General features: G+C 40.9%; 1 protein-coding gene across 1 annotated transcript in view; it reads left to right on the top strand.

Annotated features, from left to right (window-relative positions):
- The first annotated feature begins 1035 nt into the window (after positions 1-1035).
- The window catches only part of PHEX (phosphate regulating endopeptidase X-linked), a 112969-nt gene continuing 95183 nt past the window's right edge, over positions 1036-18821 (top strand). The window contains exons 1-3 of the mRNA XM_050909927.1: positions 1036-1147; positions 8096-8164; positions 11292-11453. Of these exons, the coding sequence (XP_050765884.1) occupies positions 1036-1147; positions 8096-8164; positions 11292-11453 (343 nt within the window). The remainder of the gene's footprint in view (positions 1148-8095; positions 8165-11291; positions 11454-18821) is intronic.

Below are 18821 nucleotides of genomic sequence, written 5' to 3' on the forward strand. Positions count from 1 at the left end.
GAGCTGAATGTCACAGTCAACTCAGAGAATTCACCCTGAAATGATGAATTTTGTTACTTGATGAATGGGGAAACCTTGCCACCTGGAGAGAGGATTATCAAGTCTAAGCCAGAAACTGAGAAATCCATATAAATAAGGCTTTTTTATCTTTTTTTTATTCCCCACCAACTTGAAGTGCCAAATAGATACTTTCCACTAAGCTCATAGTAGTACTTGACTTGGAAGCATAGGATCATCTCCTAAGATTCATTGCGTATCAGCAAGGACTGAAATATCTTGCCTGGAAAAAAAAAAAATCTAGCTTTTAAAGCAGCACTATTCTGTAGGTTGTGCTGATTATTGCTTTGTGCTGCATGACTGTGATTTTTGGCACAGAGTGTCACATACCAAATTCCCAAAATAAAATGCTACATGATATTCTAAGAGCTCTTAGGAAGCTTTAAAAAGGGATTTGTCCACTGAGTGGGTATCTCTTCTGGTGAAGCCACATGATGCAGCAGGAATGGTTTAAGAGGAGGAAACTTTAGCCAGCAGATAATTAGTCTTTTTAAATAAGCGCAAGGAGAAAAAAGAAAACCTTCCATCAGTCTCGTGTTTGTAAAAGTTGTCAGCAATCCTGCTTTGATTGTACAGAGTTTACAGCTATATATTTGAATAGCTAAAACATCTGTTCAGCAACATTGTGAAATCCTCGTGTTCGGAACCCCTGATAAGGGGGACTGCTGAGCGATTGGCTCATAGAGGCTCTACGGGCAGCAAGGGCTGTACATACAGTGGTCACCGCCTGCCTTTCCTCCTCCTGGTCAGAGGAAAACGTAGGAGACAGCTACTAATTTACGCATGATTTTCCTTTGAGAGGGATAGAGCAGGAAGTGCCTAGGAAATGGTTCATGACAGAAACCTGGAGTTGTAAATAGGAGAGAGGAGGAGGAGGAGAGCTCATGGGTGCAGTTTGTGAACAGTTGAAATACTGATACCACAGCAGCAGAGGAAAACCAGACTTCTGCAAGAGCGAGCACGTCCCAAGCCATCCCGATGGAAGGAGAGACGGTACCCGAGGCCAGGAGAGCAGCCAGCAAAGCCACACGGATCGCCCTCGGCATCTTTGTGAGTGGCACCGTTGTGCTTGGCATCACGCTTTTCTTGGGTAAGTGAAAAGGTTGAGGCTAACCTGAACGCAACCCTCCCCAGCCTGTCTGCTTGGTGCCAGTGTTTGTGCTCCATGACGTGTTTTGGTGAAAATCTCAGTCTCCTCTTCTTTTCCCCCCATTTTATATTTATCCTGAAATGGAAATGTGTCAGAAAAGCGGTTTGTTGTGGGAACAGTAGAGCTGGAAGATTCAGTGTGAGCTCCTGTAACTTTCTGAATGCTGAATTTAAATTTGGATGCTCAGTTGAATGTGTTCTAGCCAGAACTGGGTTCTTTCACAGAACGGGGAGAAATGGTTGAGATTATGCATATCAGTAATGCTGATTATGAACTCACAGATTGTGAGTGATGTGGACTAATATTCTGTTTCCTGAAAATCTGTGGTGCACACATTTTATGGAATCTTTTGGGTTTTCCTTCATTTGGTTTTCATTTAGAGCTTGACTAAAATTCCTGTAGAAGGCTTCAATAATGCATATGCTTGCACATTTTTTAGATCTTTCTGTTCTTCTATGATGAATTGCAAAGCTGTCTTTGCAAAAATCATTAAGAGTGCATCCAGGATGAAATAAAAATGTTTTGATCAGATTTATAAGCTGTAACTAGACACAACAGAGAAGGAATTAATTTTTCCTCTCAGGGATTTGGAATAATCTGTAGACTGGTTTTGTTGGAATATCACATGGAAGCATGTGCCTACACCTATAAAATGATGTGAAGAAGTATAAATGTACCCAGAACCACCAAGCAGAGAAGAGAAAGCAGTGTTGTATCCTGTAAGAACTTGCAGAGACAGATCCTCTTGTAGAATAATTCAGCCCAAGTTTTCATTTCTTTAGATCAACACAGATTTCCCTGGACTGGAGGGAACTTAGCCTCTAAGCATCTTTTGCTTCCCTCTGATCCTTTATGATCTTGTGATCTTGTTTGAAAGGTCTGCTTCATTTATAATCACAACAGAGAAAATTATGCCAGGTTTTCTATAGAATATTTAAAGCCCAAGGCTCGCACTCGGTTAGTGTTTTTCTGCTCTAGAGCAAATTCTACAAACATTTGCAGTCAAGTAACTTTTGTGTATGTGAGTAATCCCACTGAATTAAACAAAACTCTTTATAAAGGTGAGCAGGATTGAATCTTCAATTTGTTAGTGCAAAATATTGTTTCTAGATGAAAAATAATGTTTTTCACTTAAAGAATGTAGTATCAAACACCAGGGAGTAATGGAGAGACGTTATTTCTTTTTTTTAGCGCTAGATTGTTTGTTTATTGCTTGTAAAAAAGCAATAGATGTTTACCACCATAGCTTGTCAGAGATAGAAGTGCTTTATCCATAGACCAGATGTGAAAATTCAAGCAAATATATATATATATATTCTTAGAGCTAGTTTTCTAAGTGTGCTGAGGCCTATTCCGTAGCCAGGGATTCAATGTCAAAATTTTCATTGGCATAACTGCTAAGAAAATAAAAATGCTGGCCTTAGGTCAACCAAAAAGTTTTTAGGATTTGTTTGGAAATTGTCTGAGGTTTTCAACCAAAAGAATAAAGGAAAAAAGTTAAATTGTTTTGTTTCAACATTTTGTCAATGCAATGTTTCCATGTCTCATTGTGATACTGTGTTTTGTTTTTAAGTTTGAGTTTAACTCTTTTTTAGTGGTGTTAAACTGTAGAAAAGGAGACCATTATTTCTGGTCATGTGAAACATTTCAGGCACCTCAAGATGACCTTTTTTCTTCAGTTTTCATTTAATCTGCAAAACTTGCTGTTTCTGGTACACCTGAAACAATATCCCTTCAATTTTCCAGCCTGAGGAGTGAAACATAGCCTTCTCCTGCTTCTGTTGTTTCGTCTTCTCGGAGTTCCTACGACTCTAAGAGGAATCTGGGAGAATCATGTATTTTTATTTACTGTTACTTGCTTGTACTGGCTGTAGCCATACCGTGACTTCAGTGGGGAGCTACCAGGAGTACAAGCTACACTTAGCATCATGCGGGGTCCTGCCTGCGGCTCTCTGGACGGTGGTGTGGGCTGTGGCAGGACAGGAGCCAGGCTCCTCCTTGGGAGCCGGGGCCAGAGCAAAAGGAAGCAGATCGCTCTCTAGTTCCCTTGGGCAAAAAGTCAGGCAGCTTTGAACCTCAATTTGGTAGTCTCTCCTCCTGACTTGGTAGCCCTTTGGACTTCTCAGATTATAGAAACATCCACATTATTTGCGTCTGCATATTTGTATGCCTTTTCCCCTTTCATATTTTTGGGGGGAACTTAATTACGGTGTATATTTGCTTAAGAATCTGGAAACAGGCTTATAAAGGAAGAAGCTGGGACACTGAGTGTTATAACCACAACTGTAGGTAATAATGTAATGGTTAGTTCTCTTAACAGCAACAACAACAAAAAGGCAAGAGAACAAAACCAGGCAAAGTTTTTCAACCAAAATTAGCTGTTAATTAAAAGGGAAATGTTACTGCCAAATAATTTTTTAAAATTTGCTCTAAAGATGAAGTTGTAAATGGAGCAAAACCAGTTGAAATGGTATTTTGCTTTTGTTTATATGTATCAAAACCACGAGGGCTATTTCAGATTCTTTACTGATTCTTTTTTGTTTTCACTCATTTTCCATCAAGTGCAAAAGAACTGAATGGTGCCTGGGATTTTCCCTTCTTTCTTTGCTTTGTTAAGAAAAAAAATCTAGCAAACTTTCAAGACCTGGACAGGTTCTAAAAGGCTAACTTTAAAGTGCAATGCTTAATTAATAGACACATTGTCCATTATTTGTATTTCAGGTGGCTCAAAATTGTGTTCTGGAGACCTCCACTTCTCTATTTTCTACTGTTCTTCAATATTCCAATTACAATCTTTATATGCCTCAAAATCTGTGTATTTCTTGGCTGATTTACAAAGGTTGTTCAGGTGTTGTGTTTCACTGAGTCAGTGCAAGCTTTGGTAAAGTTGTCCAGCAATAGTTTTACATTCTCAGTTTCTAAGAAAATTTGAAATCCAGCCATTTCTGTCATTAATTGTCATTAAAGCTATAAGGTTGGAAGAGATGAAACAGCTTTATATTCAATTCTAGCTTTAGATTTTTTTATAGCAAATTTTTCCTGTGCTGAAATACCATTTCACATTTTCCTACCCCTTTTGAACAATATATTTTTTGAAATTTTTGAAATAATTTGAACAATATCCTATGACTGGAGTATTGGAATGGAAGGATACAGGCTCTTTAGGAAGGACAGGCAGGGGAGACAAGGAGGGGGTGTCATCCTCTATGTCAACGACCAGCTGGAGTGCATGGAGCTCCGCCTGGGGATGGATGAGGAGCTGAACAAGAGCTTATGGGTCAGGATTAAAGGGAGGGCAGGGACAGGTGACATTATAGTGGGGGTCTGCTGCAGGCCACACGACCAGGAAGACCGAGCAGATGAGGCCCTCTACAGACAGACAGCAGCAGCCTCACATTCACAAGCCCTGGTCCTCATGGGGGACTTCAACCACCCCGATATCTGTTGGAGGGACAGCAGGGCATAAGCAATCCAGGAGGTTCCTGGAATGCACTGATGATAACTTCCTTCTCCAAGTGACAGAGGAGCCAACGAGGACAGGTGCCATGCTGGACCTTGTTCTCACCAACAAGGCGGGGCTGGTGGGGAATGTGAAGCTCAAGGGCAGCCTTGGCTGCAGTGACCATGAAATGGTGGAGTTCAAGATCCTTAGGGCAGTGAGGAGGGCGCACACCAAGCTTGCTACCCTGAACTTCAGGAGAGCAGACTTTGGCCTCTTCAGGGATCTGCTTGGTAGACTACCATGGCATACAGCCCTGGAGGGAAGAGGGGCCCAAGAAAGCTAGTTAATATTCAAGGATCACCTCCTCCAAGCTCAGGAGCGATGCATCCCAACAAAGAGGAAGTCAGGCAAAAACACCAGGAGGCCTGCGTGGATGAACAAGGAGCTCCTGGACAAACTCAAACACAAAAGAGAAGCCTACAGAGGGTGGAAGCAAGGACAGGTAGCCTGGGAGGAATACAGAGAAATTGTCCTAGCAGCCAGGGATCAGGTTAGGAAAGCCAAAGCCCTGATAGAATTAAATCTGACCAGGGACATCAAGGGCAACAAGAAAAGCTTCTATAGGTACATTGGTGATAAAAGGAAGACTGGGGAAAATGTGGGCCCTCTCCAGAAGGAAACAAGAGATCTGGTTACCCGGGATATGGAGAAGGCTGAGGTACTCAATAACTTTTTTGCCTCAGTCTTCACTGGCAAGTGCTGCAGCCACAATGCCCAAGTCGCAGAAGGCAAAGGCAGGGCCTGGGAGAATGAAGAACTGCCCACTGTAGGAGAAGATCAGGTTCAAGACCATCTAAGGAACCTGAAGGTGCACAAGTCCATGGGACCTGATGAGATGCATCCACAGGTCCTGAGGGAACTGGCGGATGAAGTGGTTAAGCCACTATCCATCATACTTGAGAAGTCGTGGCAGTCTGGGGAAGTTCCCACTGACTGGAAAAGGAGAAACATAACCCCCATTTTTAAAAAGGAAGACCCAGAGAACTACAGGCCAGTCAGTCTTACTTCTGTGCCCAGCAAGATCATGGAGCGGATCCTGCTGGAAACTATGCTAAGGCACATGGAAAATAAGGAGGTGATTGGTGACAGCCAACATGGCTTCACTAAGGACAAATCGTGCCTGACAAATTTGGTGGCCTTCTATGATGGGGTTGCAGTATTGGTGGTTAAAGGAAGAGCAACTGACATCATCTAGCTGGACTTGTGCAAAGCATTTGACACTGTCCCGCATGACATCCTTGTCTCTAAATTGGAGACACATGGATTTGATGGATGGACCACTTGGTGGATAAGGAATTGGCTGGATGGTCTCACTTAAAGAGTTGCAGTCAGCAGCTTGATGTCCCAGTGGAAAGCAGTGACGAGTGGCGTTCCTCAGGGGTCAGTATTGGGACCAGCACTGTTTAACATCTTTGTTGGCAACATGGACAGTGGGATTGAGTGCACCCTCAGCAAGTTTGCCGATGACACCAAGCGATGTGGTGTGGTCGACACGCTGGAGGGAAGGGATGCCATCCAGGGGGACTTTGACAGGCTTGGGAGATGGGCCCATGCAAACCTCATGGAGTTCAACAAGGCCAAGTGCAAGGTCCTGCACGTGGGTTGGGGCAATCCCAAGCACAGATACAGGCTGGGTGGAGAATGGGTTGAGGGCAGCTCTGAGGAGAAGGACTTGGGGGTTTTGGTTGATGAGAAGCTCAACATAACCCAGCAATATGCATTTGTAGCCCAGAAAGCCAACCACATCCTGGGCTGCATCAAAAGAAACATGGCCAGTAGGTTGAGGGAGGTGATTCTTCCCTTCTACTCTGCTCTCGTGAGACTCCACCTGGAGTACTGCGTTCAGCTCTGGGGCCCCCAGCATAAGAAGGACATGGACCTGTTGGAGCGAGTCCAGAGGAGGGCCACGAAGACGGTCAGAGGGCTGGAGCACCTCTCCTATGAGGAAAGGCTGAGAGAGTTGGGGTTGTTCAGCCTGGAGAAAAGAAGGCTCCAGGGAGACCTTATAGCAGCCTTCCAATACCTAAAGGGGGCCTACAAGAAAGCTGGAGAGGGACTTTGTACAAGGGCACATAGTGACAGGACAAGGGGTAATGGCTTTAAACGGAAAGAGGGTAGATTTAGATTAGATGGAAGGAAGAAATTCTTTGCTGTGAGGCTGGTGAGGCACTGGAACAGGCTGCCCAGAGAAGTTGTGGATGCCCCATCTCTGGAAGTGTTCAAGGCCAGGTTGGATGGGGCTTTGAGCAACCTGGTCTAGTGGAAAGTATCCATGCCCCTGGCAGGGGGGTTGGAACTAGATGATCTTTAAGGTCCCTTCCAATCCAAAACATTCTATGATTCTATAACTACAGGAGAAATTGCTTTATAACTATCAGCACTGGTAAAGCTACGATACCTTAATGTATTCCATTGTTGGGTTTTTTGGTTGTTTTTCTTTTTGCTTTTTTATTTTTGCCATGGACTCAGTTATTAAGATAATGGATATAACGAGACATTTCTTTATATCTACTGAGCACACCTACTGAGTCTTATTTCATCTACCCCTTGGGACTCTCCCATCCATATCCCAAGTATCAATTATCTGCATATTTGCTGCCTGACAGCGGTGTCTGAAATTAGCAATTCCTGTGCTTAAGTTTCAGTGGCAGATGTAACACACATTTTTAAAAGATGAGCAAAAGTAACTGACAGCTTCATGGTTCTTGTCAGCAAGGTTTTTGGAAACAAATACAATTATAGTACTTTTGGGAGCCAGTTCAGACAGAAACTATGCTGTGCCTTATAAACCACAGCTATCCCTGTGCCCATTGCTATCTGTTTTATTCCAGGCTGGAATAAGGGGACCCTGAAAGTGTCCCGCTGGTCCTGGGTTGTGCCAGTGGGGCCGGGCAGTGCAGTGCTGCTGCAGGAGGAGGTGCAGCAGGGCAGCGCGAGCCCCGCAGCTTGGGAGGAGCTGTGGAAACCCTGCAGAAGGTGGCTAGATAGCTCCATGTTGCATTGCTAGCTGTGAAAGGTGCATCCCTGGAGGATGATAGCAAGAACGATTAATTGTTTTGTATCATGGTGGTGCTCTCTGTCAGTGAGTAAGGCTGAAGTGTTGTTATTCCAGGCACTGTGCAAACATACACTGAGAGACAGCCCTTGCTCCATGCTGCCTACGAGCAAAGACAGAGGAAGGAGAAAGTAGGCACAGGAGGGGAAAATTATTTGTTACGAGCTGCAGTATGTACTTAATATACATTCTAACTGTTTTAAATCAATGTAGTCAGAGATGCATTAGGGCCAGAGCTTGCACTGACATTTGAACGATCAAGTACACAACATTTGGCTGCAATGGTCAAAATTCATTACAAATGATCTCATTATGGTTTTCCATTTTGCAGTTAGCCAAGGTCTTATAAAGTTCCATCCACAGCAACAGTACTGTTTGACCTCAGAATGTATTGAAGCTGGTAAGCAACAATTTTATTGTCTCTACTATATCATGATTGTCACATGTTAATGAGATGTTTATACTGTTTAAATTTTTTCCATGATACCTTTTACTCAGAAAGCTTCATTAATAATGAGGGGAAAAAAAACCCCCAAACTTTTTAAAAAGTCACTGTTTAAGTTGCTGCAGATCTGTTTATTTTCTACAATTAAAATTCATGTTTTAAATTGTTTTAACTCTATTCTACCCAGGTTAACTCAAAGTTTCCCATATGGTTTATTTATTTATTTAATAAGAAACAAAATGTTGGGTGACTTGACCTTCAGGTGTATTTTGTTGTTTCCTTCCCAGTAGTCAGAAAACTAGCAAGTGAATCGTTAAGCACAGAGATGCTTTAGGGCCAGATCTTGCACAGACTTGCACAATTATAATGTGATGACTACAACTCAAAATCTGCAACTACTTCCATATTGACAGGCTCTGTTCCCAACGCAGAGATACATGTGGTAACCCTTATAGAGCTGGGACATCTATTAGTATTAAATGCGAGCTAAAGGGACTGAGTTTGGTAGGACCTGAGAGACACCCATTTTGCACTGGTCAGTTTTGACAGAGTTTTGCTCGCACTAAATCAATGAGAGTTTTATCATTGAGTGTAACAAGAGCAAAGATCAAACAATAGTTACCACATCTGGAAATCTGCCCCTAGACCTGTTTTATTGGAAACAAAGTGGACATTGTGTGAATTTTTAAGAGTATTTATTTCCATTCTGAACCATATCAAGCTGATACTGTGAGGTGTTTGGCTTGTGTTTGAAATCCTGACAAATTCTATGGGGCTCCATAAATTGAAAAATTTGCAGATCTCAACATTACGAGGACTTTTCTTGCCATCCTGCTTCTGCTCTGCGCTGCACTGACTGTGCTCTTGGCCATCCTAGGCACCACCCTCTGGAGCTGATTCTTGAATGAGTGCAAATATCTAAGTAAGGTGGGATGACTAATCAAAACACCACCACCCCCAAAACCCCAACAACAAAAAAAAAAAAGTGTCGGGGCTTCATCTTGAGCTTCAGAACAAAAAAATGTCACTTAAGAAGTTTGAATCTGAATTGGCTTTCTTCTTCTCACGTGCACACAAAATAACATGGATTTTTTGGTAAGCTAAGCTCAGCAGAAGCTGGGATTTTGCACTAAGGCAGACTTGGACACCTGCATGAGCTGACTGTTTTAGCTTAGAGTGCTCTGTGTACTGACTGCATAGTGTCTCGAGACCTGAGCCCTGCCTTGCTGAACAGCTTTTCAGGAGTGATAGAAAATTGCCAAGGACCAAAATGTCTTCAATGTAGTCACTTTGAGAGTTTCTAATGTGAGAGAGAGAATTACAGCTGAGACATAGAAATATCGTAGGAAGAGTTACTCTAAGTGGATGAAGAAGAGTTACTGGATGCTAGAAATGGTACCATAAAGTCTGTAAAAGTTATCGGATTTCCTGCTAGGATTTTTAATTGGTTATTGGGATAAGCCTCAAAACACATGGCCATTTAGCCAAAAAATGTCCAGCATCTACATATTCTATGTTACTTGGCCCATGTAGATTTATGCCACAATCACTATAATACATGAAATGGGTAATGGTTTTAAACTAAAAGAGGGTAGATTTAGACTAGATATAAGGAAGAAATTTTTTACAATGAGGGTGGTGACACACTGGAACCGGTTGCCCAGAGAGGTGGTAGATGCCCCATCCCTGCAAACATTCAGGGTCAGGTTGGACGGGGCTCTGAGCAACCTGATCTAGTTGAAGATGTCCCTGCTCATTGCAGGGGGGTTGGACTAGATGACCTTTAAAGGTCCCTTCCAACCCAAACCATTCTATGATTCTATGATTAGATACTCAAAAGCTATTAACTTTCTGGCTTGTCAGAGTGATGTCTCTTACCAGTCTGTCGTGGTTTAACCCCAGCCAGCAACTAAGCACCACGCAGCTGCTTGCTCACTCCTTCCCCCTCCCAGTGGGATGGGGAGGAGAATCGGAAAAAAAAGTAAAACTTGTGGGTTGAGATAAGAACGGTCTAATAACTGAAGTAAAATAAAATATAACAATAACAATAATAATAATAAAATATAATAACAATAATAATAATTGTAATGAAAAGGAATATAACAAAAAAAAAGAGAGAAATTAGACCCAAGAAAAGACAAGTGATGCACAATGCAATTGCTCACCACCCGCTGACCGATGCCCGAGCAGCGATCCGCCCCTCCTGGGCAACTACCCTCAGTTTATATACTGGGCATGCCATTCCATGGTATGGAATATCCCTTTGGCTGGTTCGGGTCAGCTGTCCTGACTATGCTCCCTCCCAGCTTCTTGCACACCTGCTTGCTGGCAGAGCATGGGAAACTGAAAAATCCTTAAGATAAGCGCTACTTAGCAACAACTAAAACATCAGCATGTTATCAACATCATTCTCACAGTAAATCCAAAACACAGCACTGTACCAGCTACTAAGAAGAAAATTAACTCTATCCCAGCTGAAACCAGGACACCAGTCTCACCTGCAATAGCAACTGGCAGGGATGCAGTCACAAAATGGAGCTGAAAATACTACAATTATTTTTTCCAATGAATGGTAGATCAGAACTTGATTTGTTTTCTTGTGCAGCTATTCAGCTAAAGGTAAACAGTGCATAATTTCTGGAATGCTAATTACAATCATCTGCTTGATATGTATTGCTACTAAATTCCTCAGGCAATTAATTCTATCATGGCAACAATGGAGAGCCTGTCTTTAGGTGTCTGGCTCCAGCAGTTCACGTTCCTGTAGCGCTAGGTTCAGTGTTCATTGCTGTGTGGCACTCAGGAACATTCACTGCAGATATTTTGTCTTTTGTTTTTTGCTTGTCATGTAGGCACTGTTAGATGCTAGAGAAGCTGGGTGGTATTCTTGCTGTTCTTTAAAAAATGGCAGAGATCGGGGCACACATCAGTCCTAGAACAGCAAGGCTTAGCTTGCAATTGAGGTCAGCATCATGTTGCAGAGACTAGTAAATGTTAATCATCGTTTCTGGACTGCGGCCATGTGTAATTCTCTGTTTAGGAAAAAGTGTTCCACAAAATCTATGTGGTGTCTTTTTTACAGCTGCTGGCATCCTAAGCAAGATAAATCAATCCGTAGATCCGTGTGAGAACTTTTATCGATTTGCATGTGATGGCTGGATATATAATCACCCTATTCCTGAAGACATGTCAAACTATGGTGTTTATCCTTGGCTGCGACACAATGTGGATCTCAAACTAAAGGGTAAGTATGTAATTTCTGAAGGTGTTTGGTTGGCTTGTCACTGTAGCTTGTTAATTGGCTGGTTTTGAAATGAATAAAGGCTCCATGCTTCTTTCTGATCATTGGATAATATCCAACAGCCCAACTTGATGTTCACTTTTAAGTATATTTTTGTTGTTTTTTATTGAAAATAACATTGAGAGATAGTGAATTATAACAGAAACAGAATTTGGGAGGAAGAATACAACTGCCGGAAACTCTGCCAGTTAAGATGGAGGGACAAAAGGATAGTCCTAATACCAAAGGAAAAACCGAGGAGATTTGAACTCTTTCCCCCTTGCAGTAGACGGGTAGGCCAGAGTGCAGGAGCACGGCATGTGCATTTAAGAATGTCCCAGATCCAGACAAACATCAGTCTGGAGCAGCACTCTGTCTCTAACAGTGGCCAATACCAGGAAAAGAATATAAGAAGGCAAAACCAGAGTGATATTTTCCAGTATACTTACCTAGCTCTTGGCAGAAGGCAATTTACAGACTTCCGGAGATGGAGGTTGTTTGGGTTTTGTGTTTCCTTCATGTTGCTGTTCAAGCTGCCATTGAAGTACCTGAGCTATCATCAGTGAAACAGAAAGCTGCTTAAGAATGTGTGTCTGGAGGAAAAAATAGCCCCAGGGTGGAAACGTGTAGGAAGAGAGGTATTTTAATCTGCGTGTGACTTGACTTTGTGCTAAACTCTGCAGCAAGGCCACCTCATCAGGAAGCTGTGCAGACCAACTGGGGAGAAAGGGTGATAATTATTGTTAGGTGGAAAACCCTGCCAGATTCTTATAATCTTCACTAAAAGTGAGTCATGCAAAAGAAGGCAGATGTGCAAGATTTATCATTGTTGTTGGTGTGCTTGAGCATTGCACACCTTGAGAACGTTATTGACCTATTAGTGGACATAAGAGCCTGCTTTGAGCTCACCACAGAATAGAGGTCAGTTTTAGGATGTTGTGCTTAAATATAGCATTTATTTTTCTCTTAGATTTTGTACATATGTGCGTGTGTAGGCATCAAAGCCCTTCTCCACTTGCTTTCTTCAGTCATATCGTATTGAACTTTCGCATCATTAAGTATTTTAAAAGCTGCATTCGGTTGCAGAATATGAGTTTGGAATTTCAGCATAGGATACGATCTGATGACTGATGTTTTAAGTCTGCTGAAGATGTCACAACCAAAGGAAAAAAATATTGCCAGAGCCTGTTTTAAGTTATGCTTTGCATTCTAATTGTTCTGCTGCCAGAATCAGACTGTATTAGATAACTGCACATCCTGCATAAACCACAGCCACAAAGAAGCCAGTCCTAATTGAATATAGAGTAGCAAGCTGTGACTGTCATCCTTAATTTCCTCTTTTTACAGAGCCGAATCAAGGACATCATGCTAAGCCACATTTTTATATGGTTTTCTTACTGCAGTCCCTTTAGAAGTTGCTAATCCATAGCTAGGAAAATACAAGACAAAGAAAGAAACATCTAAGTGAGAAGTATTTGCTTAGTGGAAACTCCATATCAAAAAAGGGGTGTAATGAAGTGCCTGATAACTACTTTAATAGGAGGCCTAAACTGCTCCTTGGCATGGTACAGGGACAAAGATGTGAAATGGTGGGTGGTGTGGAGGAGTTGATTTAATATAACGTTTGTCATCTCCTCCTTAACTTTTTACTTAATAAACTTTCCAAAATATATTCTTGGTAATTAAAAAAGGAAAAGAAAAGAAAAAATGTTGGATGTCAGTGTTGGTAGCTCAGATAACAAGGCCTGACTTCAGCCTCTATGTATGTTTGTGTTTTAACTTGAGCTACTTCAATAAATTAGCTTGACACTGAGTTACTCATTTGTGGATGACCACAACCTTGCTATCAAAAGTTTTAGCAACATGAAGAACTCTTGCATAGAGAAACATATATATGGCTGACCACACCTTGGAAGCCAATTTAATCTCTCTTCCTAAAGAACTCTTTGTGGAACTTTTTACTTCATTGTAAATGTCCGTTTGACACTCAGTAGATTAAAAAAGCCCCAGTCTTTAAAGAGCTGGTTATTACGCAAGTTCTATGTTCTGAAATATTTATCATATTAAAGAAAACTATTAATCTTAAAGTGATAACATGGCTTGGCCAGAAAGCCACATTTTTCATAGTTGATATTTTTTGATGGTGTGATATAGACGGAAGTATTTATTCAGGCAATATATTAAAAAAAGATGTTACTTAAAATAAATTATTTGAACATCTAATCTGTTTTCTGGCCCCTGAATGTTCCTGAGCCCTAGGCAGAAAGGGAGTTTGGGTATTTGTGCAAAGATCTGTGTATGGCCTTGGTTACACAAGGGTATCTTCAATCTTCTGGAAGCTTCATTTTTTGTTCAGGGGCAATTGCTACGGAAGAAGCTCTTCCAGTTGATAATGGGTAGCAAGCATAAGAATTAGTTTTGCCTTACCAAAAAGTGGTAGGTGTAGCTGTATAATGTACTGAACCCTGCATTAAGTTAAGTATTACCAGGTTTGAGAGCAAAAGTTGGGTTTTTTTCTCCTTTTTCTCTTTTTTGAGATGGCAGACACACAAGAGCATACGACTTTGCAGGTGTCAGCTTCAAGAAAGGGTAGAACATCTTCTGTATTGGTGAACGTTTTTGGTACTTTAATGGGGAATTCCAAAGACAGGAATGGCAAAGGGTCAATGGAAAATAGCTGAGAACTACTGGGTGGTAGATTTTTTGCCTTCATGTCTCTGGTTGATTGAAGGAACAGGACAAGAAATGTTCATTTCAGGGTTTTTCTAGATTTGCAAAACTTAATGTGATAGTTAAAAATCCTATTTTTTGCAAGATTTGGGTTTATAATGGGGTAGGAATATATACATGTGTGTGTATATGTATCTAATGCTCCCGTGGCTTTCTCTAGCTGTCTTAGGACAGATTCAAACTAAAATTATATCATCATTTCCCCTTTAATTTCTTTTCCGTCCTTTGTTTGAGGGTCACTTGCATTTCTTTTTCTGGTCTGAGAGGAATCCACAAACCACATGTGTAACTTGCTTTGATCTCCTGGCTATAGAAAATGGATAAAATCCTAGCCTGGTGAAAGCAGTGGTAGGTCTTTCCTTGGACGTCAGCAACAGCAGGATTTCATACGTTGTGGAGGAATGTACAGAAGACAATTATAGATAGCCAAAGATATGTCAAAAGCAGAGACTTGTGGTTTTGGTTATGACCCAGATCCAGGTAACGGACATTTAATATTTAGGTTAAAATTTCTTGGTTCTTTATAGAACTGTCCTGGGGAGGACTGAGGTACTCCTACTTCCAGTTAACTATTTCTGGCTGGACCAGACTGTCCCTGACTTGAAGCCAGCCTTTCATTTGCAGATACACTTGCAGGCATGTTAAAAAGTGCCTCTCATTGGTTAAGAACAAACACTTTTAGTGTCGATGGGCCTCTGAGGAAGCTCTTGGAGTCCTTCAAAATGGAAAAAATGGTTTGACTGTGGCACCTGTTGTATGAACAAAAGCTATCTCAAACTGCAACTGTTTCAGCCTTATGTCAGGTCAAGATTGCAATGTCTCTGTGAGTTAATAAATGTTTTTCACTTACCATAAAATTTCCTGCAAAGCTATTTGTGTTCCTGCTGAATTTTTCCATTTTGATTGGTGACCTTAATTAAGAGTTTAGGAGCACTATTGTCTTACCATTGAAATGCAAGTGGCTTTTTGTGAATAATTCAGAACTGGAAGTCTGAGGCAAGTAAATCAGTGCCTATGACCTGTGGTGAATATTAATTGTGAACCAAGTGGTTTCTTTTCCTTTCTCTGAAGTCTGCAGAACAATGATATACAGCTGGCTTTTTTTTTTTTTTTTAAGTGACCATGCAGGAAGCAATAAATTAGGAAAAAAAAACCCAACACAAAACTATGCAAACATTCCTAAATCTCAGCACTGCAAAGGAGTGATTTAAATTACGAGAATCATTTGTGAACATGTCTTCCAGGCCTTTTAAATTTAATTTATGTCTGTGGAAGCCAGTTTACAGATTAAGTCTCCATACTGATCCTCACCCAGTGAGACACCTACTTCAGACTAATTTGCTGCGCTAAGATTTCTAGTGTGGCTATTTTCTGAATGCCAGTCAATTTAAAGTGAGGAATTTCCAGTGTGGCAAAGAGAAAGAAATGGAGGCCTTTTAGGAGGATATGGTATGTGGGTTTTTAAAGAACATGAGACAGACAGCAAACAAAATAACTTGGCAGTGTAGGCAACTTTTCCCAAGAAAATCTGCAATGGTTTTCTTTAGAAAATAAATTCTTTTTTAAGTAAAACCAGTAAGGTAAAAATATCTTAGTATGGAAATTTGTACTATTTGACCATAGGATAGTCCTTTTGGACAAATCCATGAAGCTGGTGTTGAGCAGCTGCTGGTGGTGTTGAGTGACTGCTGTCCTGCACAGAGGACCCTGTGCCACAGGGCTCTTTAGGGCTGGTTTCTCTTCTCCCAGCCTTCAACAGGTGCTCAGTTGGGACCACTGGGATGGCTTGGATGTGGCCCATGAAATCTGTAATGTAGCTGCTGACACTCATCCCTAGGCTTCTGTATTAGCTGACCCATCTTTTGTGACTTCTTTCTTCAGAGGTAGCTGGTTGAGAGCTGTCCCAAGTAAGAGGGAGAATACCAGCAGTAATTAAAATAAAAAACCTCAGAGGGTATTTATGTTATTGCCTCCAATATCTTCGTGTTGGATAGCTGCTTCCGAATCACAAGATAGCAGCAAACGGCAACAGGGCTTAGTGCTGTTTTGCTTGGTCTTTTCTGCTACAAATGGATCTCTTTTCAACAGTGCAGACATTTTTTTTCAGTGGTCCAGATCTTTCCTATAATGGCTTATTCATCTAAATGTAAGAAAAACCATAAGTGGCACAAGTCAGGTAAATCTCTCCGGGCAACAAGTTAATAGCTTTTCGGTAAAATGAAGTACCTGAGTCAAAGGTGGAGAAGCCAGGACTTTTTCCAGGCTTTGTGGCTGCTCGAAATGAAAGTTGTATTTGTAATGGGTGATTTTGGGAAACCATGAATACAGAAAGGAGATAATTTTCGTTCCTAAATGAGGTTTTAAGGCAGCGCAGTAATTGAGCCACAGGATTCCCACAGCATCTCCCTGGTCAGGACACCAGAGCGGCATCCTCCTGCGAGCCCTGCACTGGAACGGGCGTGGGGCTTATGGCACGCTGCTGTTCCACATGTGGCACAATATTCCCTCTGGATTTACAGTGAACCTCTGTTTTGGCTGTTGCTTGTGGAAGGATGATATGTTCATATCTGTAGATATTGAATTTCAAAATTACTATATGACTGTACTTTGGACTGGTCATTTTGCAGAAAGAGAATTCATACCTTGGAAGGCATAGCAATCCATGACATCTGATTTCCCATTTTCTGACTAACAAAAAAAAGTATGCAGGTACATGTTGAAAGTACTAATATAATGAAGTAAATCTTAATGCTGCCATTTAGTACAGAGCTCCACCTATATTGTAACAACTGGGAATCTTGCAATCTTCTGCTTTAAATGCAGTTTAAACTCTTGTGCCTAATATTATAATGACATGTGTTATCCCTTACAGCATAATACTGGGAGGCTAGAGGGGCAGGGTAGGGTAGGGTAGGGGGGAATATTGCTCAAAAAATTAAGATTTATTATTGAAATTAGATTTATGAACAGAGGCTCTCACATCCCCATAAGATGATTTTTGGTTTTGTTACAGTTTGTGTACAGTTATGTTCGTTGACTTTTGGAGGAACTAACATGATGTGCTTATCTTTTCATATACAAACTCAGAGAATTTACAAAATGCTGAAACTGGAAACAAACAGCATTGTCATTTAGGAAATGTGCTGCATATTAGGGCACTGAGCAGCATTAGGAAGCGTTTATGTAAGCACAGCTGTTTGAATGCCATTTCCATGAGAACTTCCATATTGCCAAAATGGATGTTCAAGAAAAGGATTGGGGAATTTGTTCTCAAGGGGTGAGGGAAGGGGTGAGGGGAAACCCTAAAATGTCAGTATATTAGCTGGGTTTATTTGTGTAAATACAGCATCCTTTCAAGAAATTGGCGTTTGGGAACATTTGTTTGATTTACTTAATTTATGTTCCTTGGGAATTAGAACCTATATGAATTGATTAATTACTAAATCTTCATGAATTCCTGTGGAAATACACATTAATTATATCATCATTAATGCAAAATTAATTCATAACGATTAAATGTTCTATCAGAATGTCAGAGGAATTAATAATGATGGGCTGGTTATTTTCAAGAGTGACTAGCCTAACCATGGTGAGATGGACGCTGCCATCAAGAAATAGGCTGATGGACATTAATTGTATCAAATACGAAACACGCTTGCCTGAATTGATTAATGGTGTGTTGATCATCATTAAATGCCTTTTAAAAAAACCCGACAAAACAAACAACCAACCCTCTCCCCCCAAACCCACTAAATAAAACAAGGGGTGGGCGAGACGCAGTTTATCAAAACAAGGCAGGCCTAGATTAAGGCATCAGCTCCACAAAGACAATTCTGAGGAATGAGCTCCTGGAGCTGCAGAATACACTGCTAGTTTTTATTAAAAAAAAAAAAAAAAAAAAAGTTAATGGTTTGAAAATATGGAAACTGTTATATTTAAGGCATATCTGAGGCTGTGTAAGCCAACACAAGGCCTTCCAAAAGGGACCAATAGACCCATTCATTGGCATCGTGGAAGCTTCTGCTTTCCAAAGAGGTGGGAATATACAATATGGCAGGTGGTAGGACAATCTGAGTTGTGTCTAGTACTCTGCATTATTTCATATTCCTGCGTGAACAAGGACTTGGGCTTTATGAAAGTTGTTTGGAGTGATTATTGCGAGTGCTTATGTACTCCTGTAAGATGATTCTAGTGACCTGATTATTTACAATGGGGAACTGAGAGAAAATAAGTAAGAAAGTAGTAGAAGGCTGATTAAGGAGGGAACACAAAATATGTGAAAGTGGAAATAATACATGCTTTGGTAAAACTTAAAAGCTACATTATAAGCACCAGAAAAGTCTATTGACTTGCTATTTTATTTTATTTTAGACTCAAAGGGAAAAGCTTTATTTAGGCAAGGATAGTTTTAAGCATACAGAAAAAGATCTTTGCAAGCCTTTGATGCTAGTTTGTTTTTTATATATTTAGCAAACAGTAGAGAAATCTGGACCATAATGCATTAGAAATTCAAAATAGGTGTTTATAAAATGCATTTAAATAATTTTTGTAGTGCATTAGGCTCTGACTGCTTTCCTTCCAGTCCTCTGAAACTGAGCAATG

The sequence above is a fragment of the Gymnogyps californianus genome, chromosome 1 (genome assembly GCF_018139145.2).
Source record: "Gymnogyps californianus isolate 813 chromosome 1, ASM1813914v2, whole genome shotgun sequence".
Lineage (NCBI taxonomy): Eukaryota > Metazoa > Chordata > Aves > Accipitriformes > Cathartidae > Gymnogyps > Gymnogyps californianus.